The sequence below is a fragment of the Vigna radiata genome, chromosome 4, assembly GCF_000741045.1.
Source record: "Vigna radiata var. radiata cultivar VC1973A chromosome 4, Vradiata_ver6, whole genome shotgun sequence".
Taxonomy (NCBI): domain Eukaryota; kingdom Viridiplantae; phylum Streptophyta; class Magnoliopsida; order Fabales; family Fabaceae; genus Vigna; species Vigna radiata.
In genome coordinates, this window is record NC_028354.1 from 17,596,756 (window position 1) to 17,612,767 (window position 16,012).

Consider the following 16,012-nt stretch of genomic DNA (forward strand, 5'->3'; position numbering starts at 1 on the left):
ATGTATAGATAAACAAAAGTATATTTATTTTTCTTCTCTTTTTTAATAACAGTGATAATATGACACCATCATTCTACTCGAATATAGATATAAAAAGAATTATGAGTAAAATCTCTTTATTACATAGATATGAAGTGTTAGTGAAAATTATTATTACATAAATAGTAAATGATTGATAGCACTTCATCATTACACAGTCAAAGATGACATATAATTACATTATAAAGTCGCCTAATTTTGAGAAAATAAAGTCACTTTTAAAACTAAAAGAACTCTTTGTAGATATTCAAAACTTTATTTTGTAACAAATAAATATTAATAGAAACTTATTATTGCTTAAATATAAAATTATTGGTAAAATATCATTATTACATAATTATAGAACTTTTGTTAGAATATAATAATTTTACATGTATATATAGTATAGATGAACTGAAATAATGTATTTTTTTAGTAAGATTGATAATATGTTATTATCATTTTATTACAATTGTCTATAAAATTTAGTGTTATATATAAATATATAATGATTGGTGAAATATTATTATTGTATATATAAACAACTGTCAATCAAACCTCATTATTACATAAATATAAAATTTAGGAAAATTTTATTATTATATAAGTATATAATTATTTGTATAGAATTTCGTCATTACAAATGTATAGATAAACAAAAAGTATATTTATTTTTCTTCTCTTTTGAGTAAGAGGGATAATATGACACCATCATTCTACGCGAATATAAATAAAAAATTGTGAGGGAAATCTCTTTATTACATAGACATACAAGTGTCAGTGGATTACATAAATAGTAGATGATTGATAACACTTCATCATTACAAAGTGAGAGATGACATATGATTACCTTATAAAGTCGCCAAATTTTGAGAAAATAGAGTAACTTTTAAAACTAAAAAACCTCTTTGTAGATATTCAAAACTTTAATTTTGTAGCAAATAATTATTAGAAAAAAACTTAATATTGCTTAGATATAAAATTATTGGTAAAATATCATTATTACATAATTATAGAACTTTTGCTAGAATCTAATAACTTTACATGTATACACACTATAGATAAACTGAAATAATGTACTTTTTAGTAAGATTGATAATATGTTATTATCATTTTATTACAATTGTCTATAAAATTTATTGTTATATATAAATATATAATGATTGGTGAAATATTATTATTGCATATATAAACAACTATCAATCAAATTTCATTATTACATAAATATAAAATTTAGGAAAATTTTATTTTTACATAAGTATATAATTATTGGTATAGAATTTCATCATTACAAAAAGTATATTTATTTTTCTTCTCTTTTAAGTAAGAGGATAATATGACACCATCATTCTACTGGAATATAAATAAAAAATTGTGAGTGAAATCTCTTTACTACATAAATATATAAGTGTCACTTGAATATCATTATTACATAAATAGTAGATGATTGAAAACACTTCATCATTACACAGTTTGACATATGATTACATTATAAATTCGTCTAATTTTGAGAAAATAAAGTAACTTTTAAAACTAAAATTTACTCTTTGTTGATATTCAAAACTTTAATTTTGTAACAAATAATTATTAGTAGAAACTAATTATTGCTTAAATATAAAATTATTGGTAAAATATCATTATTACATAATTATAGAACTTTTGCTAGAATAAAATAATTGATCACATGTATATATAGTATAGATAAACTAAAATAATGTATTTTTTAATAAGATTGATAATATGTTATTATCATTTGATTACAGTTGTCTATAAAATTTATTGTTATATATAAATATATAATGATTGGTGACATATTATTGTTGTATATATAGACAACTGTCAATCAAACCTCATTATTACATAAATATAAAATTTAGGAAAATTTTATAATTACATAAATATATAATTATTGGTATAGAATTTCATTATTACAAATGTATAGATAAACAAAAAATATATTTAGTTTTCCTCTCTTTTGAGTAAGAGGGATAATATGATACCATCATTCTACTGAAATATAAATAAAAAATTTTATTACATAAATATACAAGTGTTAGTCGAATATCATTATTACATAAATAGTAGATGATTGATAACACTTCATCATTACACGGTTGGAGATGACATATGATTACACTATAAAGTCGTCTAATTATGAGAAAATAAAGTAACTTTTAAAACTAAAAGAACTCTTTGTAAATATTCAAAACTTTAATTTTGTAATAAATAATTATTAATAGAAACTTATTATTGCTTAAATATAAAATTATTGTTAAAATATCATTATAACATAATTATAGAACTTTTGCTATAATCTAATAATTTTACATGTATATATAGTATAGATAAACTGAAATAATGTATTTTTTAGTAAGAGTGATAATATGTTATTATCATTTTATTACAATTGTCTATAAAATTTATTGTTATTTATAAATATATAATGATTGGTGAAATATTATTATTGTATTTATAAACAACTGTAAATAAAACCTTATTATTATATAAATATAAAATTTAGGAAAATTTTATTATTAGATAAGTATATAATTATCGGTTTAGAATTTCATCGTTACAAAAATATAGATAAATAAAAAGTATATTTATTTTTCTTCTCTTTTAAATAAGAGAAATAATATGATATCATCATTTTAGTGGAATTATGAGTGAAAACTTGTCCTTACATGTAAATAAAAAATTAACAATAAAAAATCTCTTTAATATATATATATATATATATATATATATAATTACTGGTCGAATATCATTATCACATAATTATACATGAATACAAAATGATTTGTTAAAATTTCTCATTACACAATAAAAAATGACATATGGTTATATTGTATAGTGGCCAAATTTTGTAAAAATAAAATAACTTTTAAAAGTAAAAGAATTCTATGTAGATATTTAAAATTTTATTCTTGTAACAAATAATTATTATTAGAAACTCATTATTACATCAAAATAAAATTATACGTAAAATCTCATTATTACATAATTATAGAACTTGCTAGAATCTAATAATTATACATCTATATATAGTACATATAGATAAACAAAAATAATGTATTTCTTTTGTTTTCCTTTTGAGTATGTTATTATCATTTTATTACAATTGTCTATTAAGATTTATTATTTTATATAAAAATATAATGATTGGTGAAATATTATTATTATATATAAATATAACTGTAAATCGAACCTCATTATTATTTAAATATAAAATTCAAAAAAATTTCATTATAACATAAGTGTAAAATTGTTGGTATAAAATTTCATCATTACAAATGTGTCTATATATATATACATATATATATATATATATATATATATATATATATAAATAAAAAGTATATTTATTTTTCTTCTCCTTTGAGTAAGAGTTGATAATATGTCATCATCATTCTACTGGAATTATTGGTTAAAACTTATTGTTACATATAAATAAAAAATTGACAATGAAATCTCTTTATTTCATAGATATACAACTGTCAGTCGAATATAATTATCACATAAATATTAGATGATAGATAACATTTCATCATTACACAGACAGAAGTGACAGATGATTAAGTTGCCTAATTTTTGGAATATAAAGTAACTTTTAAAACTAAAAAAACTCTTTGTAAGTATTCAAAATTTTAATTTTTTTAACAAATAATTAATAGTAAAAAGGTATTATTGCATAAAAATAAAATTATAGGTTAAATATCATTATCACATAATTATAGAACTTTTGCTAGAATCTAATAATTTTACATGTATATATTATAGATAAACTTAAATAAAGTACTCTTTTTTTTTTTATAAAAGTGATAATATGTTATTATCATTTTTTTACAATTGTTTATAAAGATTTATGGTTGTATATAAATATATATTTACTAGTAAAATATCATTATTGTGTATATAAACAACTATCAATCAAACCTAATTAGTTCTTAAATATAAAATTCAGGAAAAGTTTATAATTATATAAATATATAATTATTGGTATAGAATTTCATCAATACAAATGTTTAGAAAAAAAAAAAGTATATTTATTTTTTCTTTTCTTTTGAGTAAGAGAAATAATATAACACCATGGTTTTACTAGAATTGTGGTTGAAAATTTGTCAGTTACATATAAATAAAAAATTGTCAATAAAGAAAATATATATATATATATATATATATATATATATATATATATAAATGTTAGTCAAATATCATTATCACATGAATATAAAATGATCGGTAAGAATTCATTATCACACAACAAAAAATGACATGTTTTCATATTGTGCAGAGGCTAAATTTTGTAAAAATGAAGTAACTTTTAAAATTAAAAGAACTCTTTGTAGAAATTCAAAATTTTAATTTTGTAACAAATAATTATTAATAGAAACTCATTATTACATAAATATAAAATTATAGTTAAAATCTCGTTATGACATAATAATAGAACTTTACTAGAATGTAATAACTTTACATGTATGTATAGTATACATAAAAAAAATAATGTATTTTTTTTTCCTTTTGAGTAAGAGTGATATAGTATCTTATTACCATTTTACTACAATTGTATATAAATATTTTTTGTTTTATACAACTGTCAATCGAATCTCATTATTACATAAATATTAAATTCAAGAAAATTTTATTATAACATAGGTGTATAATTGTTGGTATAAAATCTATCATTACAAATGTATAGATAAACAGAAATTATATTTATTTTTCTTCTCTTTTTTTTATTATCTGTGAAAACTTGTTGTTGCATATAAATAAAAAATTGTCAGTAAAATCTCTTTATTACATAAATATACAACTGTCAGTGGAATATCATTATCACATAAATATTAGATGATTGATAACACTTCATCATTACACAGAGTGATGACATATGATTATACTGTAAAGTCCCCAAATTTTGAGAAAATAAAGTAACTTTTAAAACTAAAATAGCTCTTCGTAGATATTCAAATTTTAATTTTGTAACAAATAATTAATAGTAGAAACATATCATCACATAAATATAAAATTAGGTAAAATATCATTATTACATAATTATAGAACTTTTGCTAGAATTTAATAATTTCATGTATATGTAGTATAGATAAACTGAAATAATGTATTTTTCTTTTTGTAAGAGTGATAATATGTTATTATCATTTTATTACAGTTGTCTATAAAGACTTGTTATATATAAATATATAATGATTGGTGAAATATTCTTATTGTATAAATAAACAACTCTCAATCGAATCTCATTATTACTTAAATATAAAATTAAGGAAAAATTCATCATTATATAAGTGTAGAATTATTGAAATAGAATTTCATCATTACAAATGTATAGATAAACAAAAAGTATATTTATTTTTCTTCTCTTTTGAGTAATAAGAACAATATGACACCATCATTCTACTGGAATTGTGAGTGAAAACTTGACATTAAATATAAATAAAAGTTTTAAGTGAAAAATCTATTTATTATATAGATATACAAATCTCTTTATTATATATATACAATTGTTAGTCGAATATCATTATCACATAAATATATACGAATATAAAATGATTGGTAAGAATTCATCATTATACAAAAAAAAATGGCATATGGTTATATTGTAAAGTGACAATTTTTTTGTAAAAATAAAGTAAATTTTAAAACTAAGAGAACTCTTCGTACATATTCAAAATTTTAATTTATAAAAAATAATTATTACTAGAAACTCATTATTACATGAATATAAAATTATAGGTAAAATATCATTATTACATAGTAATAGAACTTTTGCTAGAATCTAATAACTTTACATGTATATATACTATACACAAACAAAAATAATGTATTTGTTTTTTTTTTCCTTTAATATGTTATTATCATTTTATTACAATTGTTTATAAAGAATTTTTGTTTTATATAAAAATATAATGATTGGTTAAATATTATTATTATATAGACATATAATTGTCAATCGAACATTATTATTACATAAATAAAAATTCAAGAAAATTTCATAATAACATAGGTGTAGAATTGTTGGTATTGAATTTATCATTACAAGTGTATAGATAAACAAAAAGAATATTTATTTTTCTTCTCTTTTGAGTAAGAGTGATAATATGATACCATCATTCTACTTGAATTATCGGTGAAAACTTGTTGGTACATATAAATAAAGAATTGTCAGTAAAATCTCTTTATTACATAGATATACAACTGTCAATGAAATATCATTATCACATAAATATTAGATGATTGATAACACTTCATCATTACAAATACAGTGATGACATATGATAATATTGTAAAATCGTCTAATTTTGAGAAAATAAATTAACTTTTAAATATACAAAAACTCTTTGTAGATATTCAAAATTTTAATTTTGTAACAAATAATTAATAGTAGAAACGTATTATTACATAAATATGAAATTATAGGTAAAATATAATTATTACATAATTATTGAACTTTTGCTAGAATCTAACAATTTTACTTGTATATATAGTATAGATAAACTGAAATAGTGTATTTTTTTGTGTAAGAGTGTTAATATGTTATTATCATTTTATTACAGTTGTGTATAAAGACTTGTTATTATATATAAATATATAATGATGGGTGAAATGTTTTTATTGTATATATAAACAACTGTCAATCAAATCACATTATTACTTAAATATAAAATTAAGGAAAAATTCACTATTACATAAGTGTAGAATTATTGGAATAGAATTTTATCATTACAAATGTATAGATAAACAAAAAATATATTTATTTTTCTTCTCTTTTGAGTAAGAGCAATAATATGAGTGAAAACTTGATATTACATATAAATAAAAACTTTCAATGAAAAGATCTCTTTATTATATAGATATACAAATCTCTTTATTATATATATACAATTGTTAGTCGAATATCATTATCACATAAATATACACGAATATAAAATGATTGGTAAGAATTCATCATTATAAAAAAAAATGACATATGGTTATATTGTAAGGTGACAATTTTTTTGTAAAAATAAAGTAATTTTTAAAACTAAGAGAACTCTTCGTAGATATTCAAAATTTTAATTTGTAAAAAATAATTATTAGTAGAAACTCATTATTACATGAATATAAAATTATAGGTAAAATCTCATTATTACATTGTAATAGAACTTTTGCTAGAATCTAATAACTTTACATGTATATAGTATACACAAACAAAAATAATGTATTTGTTTTTTTTTTTCCCTTTTAATATGTTATTATCATTTTATTTCAATTTTTTATAAATAATTTTTGTTTTATATAAAAATATAATGATTGGTGAAATATTATTATTATATAGACATACAACTGTCAATCGAACCTCATTATTACATAAATATAAAATTCAAGAAAATTTCGTAATAACATAGGTGTGGAATTGTTGGTATAGAATTTATCATTACAAATGTATTGGTAAACAAAAAGTATATTTATTTTTCTTCTCTTTTGAGTAAGAGTGATAACATGATACTATCATTCTATTGGAATTATCGGTGAAAACTTGTTGTTACGTATAAATAAAGAATTGTCAGTAAAATCTCTTTATTACATAGATATACAACTGTCAGTGGAATATCATTATTACATAAATATTAGATGATTGATAATACTTCATCATTACACAGACAGACAGTGATGACATATGATTATATTGTAAAGTCGGCTAATTTTGAGAAAATAAATTAACTTTTAAAATAAATTTTGTAGATATTCAAAATTTTAATTTTGTAACAAATAATTAATAGTAGAAACGTATTATTACATAAATATAAATATAAAATTATAGGTAAAATATTATTGTTACATAATTATAGAACTTTTGCTAGAATCTAATAATTTTACATGTATATATAGTATAGATAAACTGAAATAATGTATATAAACCGAAACGTATTATCTCTTTATCCTATAGCTATACAAATTTCTTTGTTATATATATATATATATATATATATATATATATATATATATATATATATATATATATATATATATATATATATATATATATATATAATTGTTAGTCCAATATCATTATCACATAAATATACACAAATATAAAATGATTGGTTTGAATTCTTCATTACACAAACAAAAATGACATATGGTTATATTATAAAGTGGCATAATTTTTGTAAAAATAAAGTAACTTTTAAAACTAAAGAAACTCTTCGTAGATATTCAAAATTTTAATTTTGTAACAAATAATTATTATTAGAAATTAGGGCTGGGCAAAAATAATTGATTTGTACTGTACTATAGTTAATTATACTATATTATATTAAAAAAAGCTGATTCATTTTTACTTAAAGTTTAGTATACTATTATATGATTTAGTTTTTAAAAACTGAACTTATTACATTTTTGGTTTAGTTAACTGCAAGAACTGTATCTATTTCTTCTTTTTTTTTTCGTTCAACTGCTTCGTCTTGCCAAGAAAATTAATATTAATAAAAAAAATTCACATAAAAAATTAATAATGAATTTTTTAAGAAAACTTTTTTATCACAAATTTTTATATTTTTTTATCAATAAATATATATTACTTTTGAAATAATATTATTTTAAATAATAAATGTAAAATAAATTTTATTAAATTTAATTTTATTAAATGATTAAGTAATAGAAATCATAAAAGAAAAAAGGCTATATATATAAAAAGTAATACTTTAAATATATTATATTTTTTAACATATTATTAAATATGTAAAAATATGTTAAAAAAACTTTTAGTGATATTAAAATGTATGTAAGTTCACACACTAAAATAACTATTTATTTTAAAAATCAATTTACTTTAAAATAAATATCAATATTATTATTTTTAAATAGTAGTATTTTATAGACTAAAACTAATATGTATTTTTTAATGTTAAATTTTATTAAATGACTATATAATGAAATATCATAAAAAATAGTTATATAGCAAAAATAATTAATATTATAGAAATATCAAATGACTAAAAATTAACATACGTTTATTAAGAGTAACTTTTTTAGTATCATATTTTATTATATTATAATAATTAATAAATATTATTTTAATTTTTATATAATAAAATATAAATAATTGATTAATAAAACAATTTTACGAGGCACCAACATAAATATAAATAAAAAATTATTTTAAAATAAAATAAGTAGATAAAAAGATAAAATAAATTATGTACACATATAAAACAGAAAAATATAAATAAAAAATTAAAAAAATAAATATTAAAGTAAAATAATATTGTTGAAAAAATAAATATAAATAAAAAACAAAAAATAAAATAAAATAAAATAAATAAAAAATAAAATAAAATAATTTTCATACACATATAATAATAAAAGTTACTTTAATAATTTTTTTAATATAATTACCGTGTTGTTCCAAGGTATCATTTAAAAAATTTAAATAACTAATCTTCTTGTAATAAAGCTGTACAATTTCAATTGTATGTGTTTGTGGCAGTTCAGGAAAGTGGAAAAGTTTAAAGAAAAATGCTTAATAAAAACTAGGACAGTGTTAAAATTAGTACAATCCAGTTTAAAAATAGTGTAGTTGGTAATTCAGATCAATTTATATGGTAGTTTATTACAATTTAGTATAGTCCAGTTCAGTCCAGTTTGATAAAACAAGGTTTAAACCTCTTTTTGGTCTCTAAGTTATAAGTGGATGTTCAGTTTAGTCCCCGTTTTAAAAAATGTAAATCTTTGATCCCTAAGTTATAAAAAAAATGTATCAAATGAGTCCTTTTTTGACTTGAAATACTGTTTTTGATTGTTTCTTAACAACTGCTACATCTTTAGATTGCTCTGATTTGTTTCTTAATAATAACAGCACTTTAGATTGCTCTTTGTACTTTGACTTGAAATATTGTTTTTGATTGTTTCTTAACAATTGCTACATCTTTAGATTGCTCTGATTTGTTTCTTAATAATAACAACACTTTAGATTGCTCTTTGTACTTTGACCATGAACATAAAAAAAGGACTCATTTGATACATTTTTTTATAACTTAGGGACCAAAGATTTACATTTTTTAAAACGGGGACTAAACTGAACATACACTTATAACTTAGAGACCAAAAAGAGGTTTAAACCATAAAACAAAAAACAATTTAGATCAGTTTGTCTCAACTGTTTTACAGTATAGTTTAGTTTAGACAAATTAGTTTTTAATTTATTACATATTTTAGTAGTGCAATGCAATTCAGTTCTATTTGACCACCCGTAGTTGAAACTCATTATTTCATAGTTATAGAACTTTTGGCAAAAATCTAATAATTTTACATGTATATAATCAGAAATATATTTTTTTTTTCTTTTGAGTAAGAGTGATAATATGTTATTATCATTTTATTACAATTGTCTATAAAGGTTTATTGTTATATGTAAATATATAATGATTGGTAAAGTATTATCATTATATATATACAACTGTCAATCGAATCTTATTTTTACATAAATATATAATTCAGGGAAATTTCATTATTACATATTGTTGGCATAGAATTTCATCGTTACAAATGTATAGATAAACACAAAGTATATTTATTTTTCTTTTCTTTTGAGTAAGAGATATAACATGACACCATCATTACTCTACTGGAGTTGTCGGTGGAAATTTGTCGTTACATATGAATAAGAAATTGTAAGTTAAATCTTTTTATTACATAGATATACAACTGTCACTCGAATATCATTGTCACATAAATATTAGATGATTGATAACATTTCATCATTACGCAAACAAAGATAACATATGATTATACTGAAAAGTCGCCGGATTTTGAGAAAATAAAGTAACTTTGTAGATATCCAAAATTTTAATTTTGTAACAAATAATTAAAGTATTCTTGAAAAAAAAGTTAAAGTTAAATTTATATCTCTAACTTCATGTATCATCTTATGTACGTTAAGAAATGTAGAAATGGGTATAAATAGTTGAATCATCTAACATTTACAGACACAGTGTTTTGAGTTCTATTTCTCTATACGGTATAAGCATCATCTTATCCTGTATTCAGAGTTGCATATATTAAGTAAAGCCACTAACTCATTTTTCTTTCTGTTTTTCTATGTTGTTATTGGTATTGTGTTTCAGTGTTTGGTTTATAAACAAAGAAGGTAAATAAGTTGAAGAGCATCGCAACGTCAACATTTACCAACAGGCTAAATTGGTGACTGGTGACTCTGTGAGGTGTTCTTAGCAATCATAGAAAAGGAAACTCTACACAATTTCTAATCACTCTAAAGTTTAAGTTGTTTTCATGTCCAATTCAATTTTTAGCCCCTTGTTAAACACGATGTTTTTGGGATAAAATATGTTTTAAAGATATAAAAGCAAACTATATAATTTTAGAAAGATTGAGAAGATGTTTATTATTTTACTATTCGTCACGCCTTTTTTTCATTTCCGGAAATAAAAAATGATTGTTTTTAATCATGATTTCACCTTTCAACTTTTGAGATACTCAATCATGTACATATGCAGGCATGAAGCCTCCCCAGTTACTTGTCAACAGTGTCATGAATACCCACAAAAACCAGTATTTGAGGATTTTGTTTCTTTTTTGCACAATTTTTCCTTAACACCATATTCATCAAATTCCTCGAAAAAAAAAACATTTTTGTTCATTCCCTCTGGTCGTTTTCCCCTTTAGGTTACATAATTCAGAATCAAATGCAGAAAATTTGTAAACCCCTCAAAACCCAAAACCTTTGTTGTTTTTTGTTCTTGCAACTAAGACAATAGTGCTTCCTTTGGTTGGTTCCTTGATTCACCTGTGTTTGAGAATTGAATGTGTTCTTTGCGTGAGCACACAAATTTACGAGTTTGTCGTGTTCTGTTTTTCATTTGCTTCTTTGATGAAACAGGGGATTTTGTTTTGGGATTGGATCAATGGAGAACGTTTACAAACCAAGTAAGGAAAATCAGAAGTTTAACTTCCCAACTGGTTTTAGATTTCATCCAACCGACGAGGAGTTGATAAAAGACTACCTCATAAAGAAGGTTGCTGACAACTGTTTCTGTGCTGTGGCCATTGCTGAGGTTGATTTGAACAAGTGTGAACCATGGAATTTGCCTGGTGTGTCCATCATTTTATTTAATTTTTTTTTAATTGAATTCTTGTTGTAGCTTGCTTTGACGGTGAATTGATGATGCCTTTTTATTTTGGTTTTTGAAGCATTGGCTAAAATGGGTGAAACTGAGTGGTATTATTTCTCCGTGAGGGACAAAAAGTACCCAACTGGTTTAAGGGCTAATAGGGCCACTGAGGCTGGTTATTGGAAAGCCACAGGAAAAGACAAGGAGATAATAGCGGAAAATGCACTTATTGGGCGGAAGAAAACTTTAGTTTTCTACAAGGGAAGAGCTCCAAGAGGTGAAAAGACAAACTGGGTTATGCATGAATATAGGTTGGAAGGGAAACAGAATCAATATCAATATGCTAAGGTATGATTTATTACATGGTCCTAGATTATAATGATCATGATGAAATTTTTAGTGATGTACGGTTGAGTCTTGTTTACTTGAAAACTTCATTAGCATTTGTTAATTAAGGTTGTTTTGTTTTGAAATTTCCCCCATTTTATAGGGCGAATGGGTGGTGTGCAGAGTCTTTGAGAAGGGTCCTTCTGGGAGGAAATTGAACGTTAGGAGGTTGAATTCCTCTGGAAACGAATCATCATCACCTTCTTCTCTGTTGCCTCCTCTGATGGATTCTTCTCCTAACAACAGTGAAGCAAGAACCACTGCTGGTCAGTTGTCTCAGGTGACCAGCCGTGATCCAAATTATACTGTGGATCAGAAGAACACACATGATGGCATTGTTGAAATAATGGAAACTCCTATTCTGAACTTGTCATCCTCTGCAACTCCTTTTGCTGTTTACCCTTTTGGAAAACCAACCCTTTCAGTCCCAGACCAACCAGCCCAGATTGCAAACCAAATTGGGAACTCACAGTACCCAGATTATTGTTATATGCCTCAAGAACAGTCCTTGAAGATGCTGATGACTGGAAACCATGAACCAAATGCAAAGCAAATTCAGAAAACAGAGTTTTCTGATGGAAGAGACTTTGATGCTGATATAGACACAATGCTTGAGAATCAAGAAATTGATCAGCTTGTGCAGGGCATGTGGACACCGATTGCATGTGGAATTACTGAAGAAGGTTAAGGAATAATATTTAGTGTAAGACAGAAACTATGTCAATTATATATTATATGATACATATAGGTGGATCCCTACAGCAGCATGAACATTATAGCAACTATAAGAAATGCATAAAATAAATAACTGCTGAATAGTCTATATTTTGTAATATATATATATGTTAATCCTTATTTTCAGCATTTTACAACCTAGTACCCTATCCTGAGCTACTTATAGATTGAAGAGGAAATGTAGCACCCTTCTATCCCTTTCTCTGCATTTTATATGTAATTTTTATTTTAAAAAATAAATTATTATGTAGTTTTTTATTAAAATTTACTCTATTTGTAATTTAATATAATCAAATTATTCCTCTTCTCTCTGCATTCATGAGGTGATAATTTCTTTACATTTTGTAGTGTGCTTTCAGATGTAGCCTAGTTGTGTTGGTACATCTCATTTAAAATCACCTTTTCAAATAAATAAATAAGAACTTATGAAGGTTAATTTACCCTTTTCAGTTAGTAATTTATTAATAAAATTCCTAATACGATCCTACATATTAAAACATTATAACTTCTAATTTTATAAAATATTACTGTCCAACATAAAATTTTACAAAAAAAAAATGTTGATGATATTTTATATATGGTCACCTACCCTATACTAATCTAGTTCCGTCCCTAATTATAAGTAGTTAAACCATGTTTAGGGATTGTCAAAGCAACTTTTGGATCCAGGATTAACCTACCATCTGCTTTAGATAATGTGGTCTTAGTCATAGCCAGTCACTCTAGCTAATGTTTGGGTAATTTATTTCAAATAAATACAAGTTTAATGAACAGTAAAATTGTATTAAAATAAAAATAAAATACATATTATACTCGAAACTTCTTAATTGAATTACCGCAAAAAGAAACGAGCTTAATTAATTAATTAATAAATATGTATTGTTTAGTGGACAGATTCCTCTATAAAAAGAAGGTAATTATCGTAAACATTTATCTTAATAATGAGATATTACTTTCCTATTAAAGATATATCTAGATATAATATAACACATGTTATGAGTTAAACACGTCCTTCTGAAACCTAATAATAGGTTTATAATATTGATTTTGTCTGGAATATTAGTTAGTGATGATTTGCATCAGTTTGCGTCATCTCCTTTTCTTTTTCTTTTTCTTTCTCTGTGTTAGGCCAACAACCAGTACTCGCATGAGTGATTAAACAACAAACGATAATGAACAAATTTCAAATAATGAATTTTTAAGAATTAATAGTAATTGTTCTGGATGAACCTTCTCTATCCTCTCCTGCATAATTTTCTCTAGGTCTCCGGATGCTCCACGTGTATACTATCTTTAACTATCCCATCTTGATTCTGTACGTTCTTGTTCAAACTGGTCAGGTATCTGCTAAAGGCACTCCGACGCTCAAGTCAATATGATAAAAAGAGTAGAAGTGGAAAGAGAATTTAACTAGCAAAAATAAATGAGCATTCAATGTAACCAACTACTGTTCACCTTTGACTTATATTTATAGTATTCACTATGGGCCCTTGATTACCTATTCCTTAATCATGGCCCAATCTGTGGCCCAATTCTTTTAATTACGTTTTGACATAATCTAATTACCTTGTTTCCTTCTACCCAAAGGGGAGCCGTCGGGCGGTCGGGCTTCGATATCTCTTATCCGGCACCTTGGCTCGCGATGTCGTGACGATCCAAAAAAGTCATGCAGACACAATCGGTCGCTGTTAACTCTCGTCCGGTGTCAGGACTCTTATGTGACGCCGAGATAGACTAAGGTCACGCCTGACTTCGTGCACGGTTTGTCGTAACCGCCTGTCTAGGGCGTGCGTGCCTGTTTTCTGCTACCGTGGAGAAGGCAACCCTCTATAAACCCTAGTTCCTAACTACCGGTCACGTGAACGCCTCATGCCGTGCGCGTCCGTGCGCTGCTACCGTGGAGAAGGCAACCCTCTATAAACCCTAGTTCCTAACTACCGGTCACGTGAACGCCTCGCGTCGTGCGCTCCTACCGTGGAAAAGACAACCCTCTGTAAACCCTAGTTCCCAACTACCGGTCACGTGCACGCCTCGCGCTGGACCCTCTGTATACACCCTTTGTACACACATTTTACACCTTTTATACACTTATATAGATCTTTCTACAAAAGATGTAGAAAGATGTATGTCATTTTGTACACCCTTTTGTACAAATTGTGTACACCATTTCTACATCTTTCTACAAAGGGTATAAAAAAAANGTGTAAAAAGAGTGTACAAATGGCGTACAAAAGGTGTAAAAATGGTGTATACTCTTTTTACATCTTTCTACAAAAGATATAGATAGGGTGTACAAATGGTACACAAAGGTTGTACAAAAAGTATACAAAAGGTGTACAAAAATGTAGAAAAATTTAGAAATGATGTAGAAAGTGTGTACAAATAATGTACAAAGAGTGTAGAAAATGTGTAAAACGGGTGTACATAAGGTTTACAAATGATATACACCACTTCTAAATATTTTTACAAAAGATGTAGAAATGATGTAGAAAAGAGTATCAAAGGTATACAAAGGATATACAAAGGTTGTTCAAATTTGACGGATGGAATACAAAATATGTCTATAAAAGATGATGTCGGAGCAGTCATTAATGTTCAAATGGGTCTAAATCAAGATTGGTTAAGGATTACCTGTTGCTGTGAAAAAAGCCATCGAGTTCTGTTGACCTCATCTAATGAGCTGATTTATCAGACTACTAGAGATAATGGGACTGTAAATGTCGAAGTGAGTCAAGATACTATCA

At 24.2% G+C, this 16,012-nt stretch overlaps 1 protein-coding gene across 3 annotated transcripts; it reads left to right on the forward strand.

Annotated features, from left to right (window-relative positions):
* The first annotated feature begins 11,022 nt into the window (after positions 1–11,022).
* Positions 11,023–13,559, forward strand: LOC106759006 (NAC domain-containing protein 92). 3 transcript variants are annotated; one of them, XM_022779545.1, is made up of 4 exons: positions 11,023–11,079; positions 11,915–12,126; positions 12,226–12,494; positions 12,637–13,559. In XM_022779545.1, the coding sequence occupies exons 2-4, from the start codon at positions 11,940–11,942 to the stop codon at positions 13,219–13,221; spliced, it is 1,041 nt and encodes a 346-aa protein (XP_022635266.1). In that variant the 5' UTR covers positions 11,023–11,079; positions 11,915–11,939; the 3' UTR covers positions 13,222–13,559. The 3 variants fall into 3 exon arrangements, with proteins under 3 accessions (XP_022635266.1, XP_014497505.1, XP_022635265.1); XM_014642019.2 differs by lacking the exon at positions 11,023–11,079 and adding an exon at positions 11,472–11,803; XM_022779544.1 differs by lacking the exon at positions 11,023–11,079 and having other exon boundaries at positions 11,473–12,126.
* Positions 13,560–16,012: the final 2,453 nt, after the last annotated feature.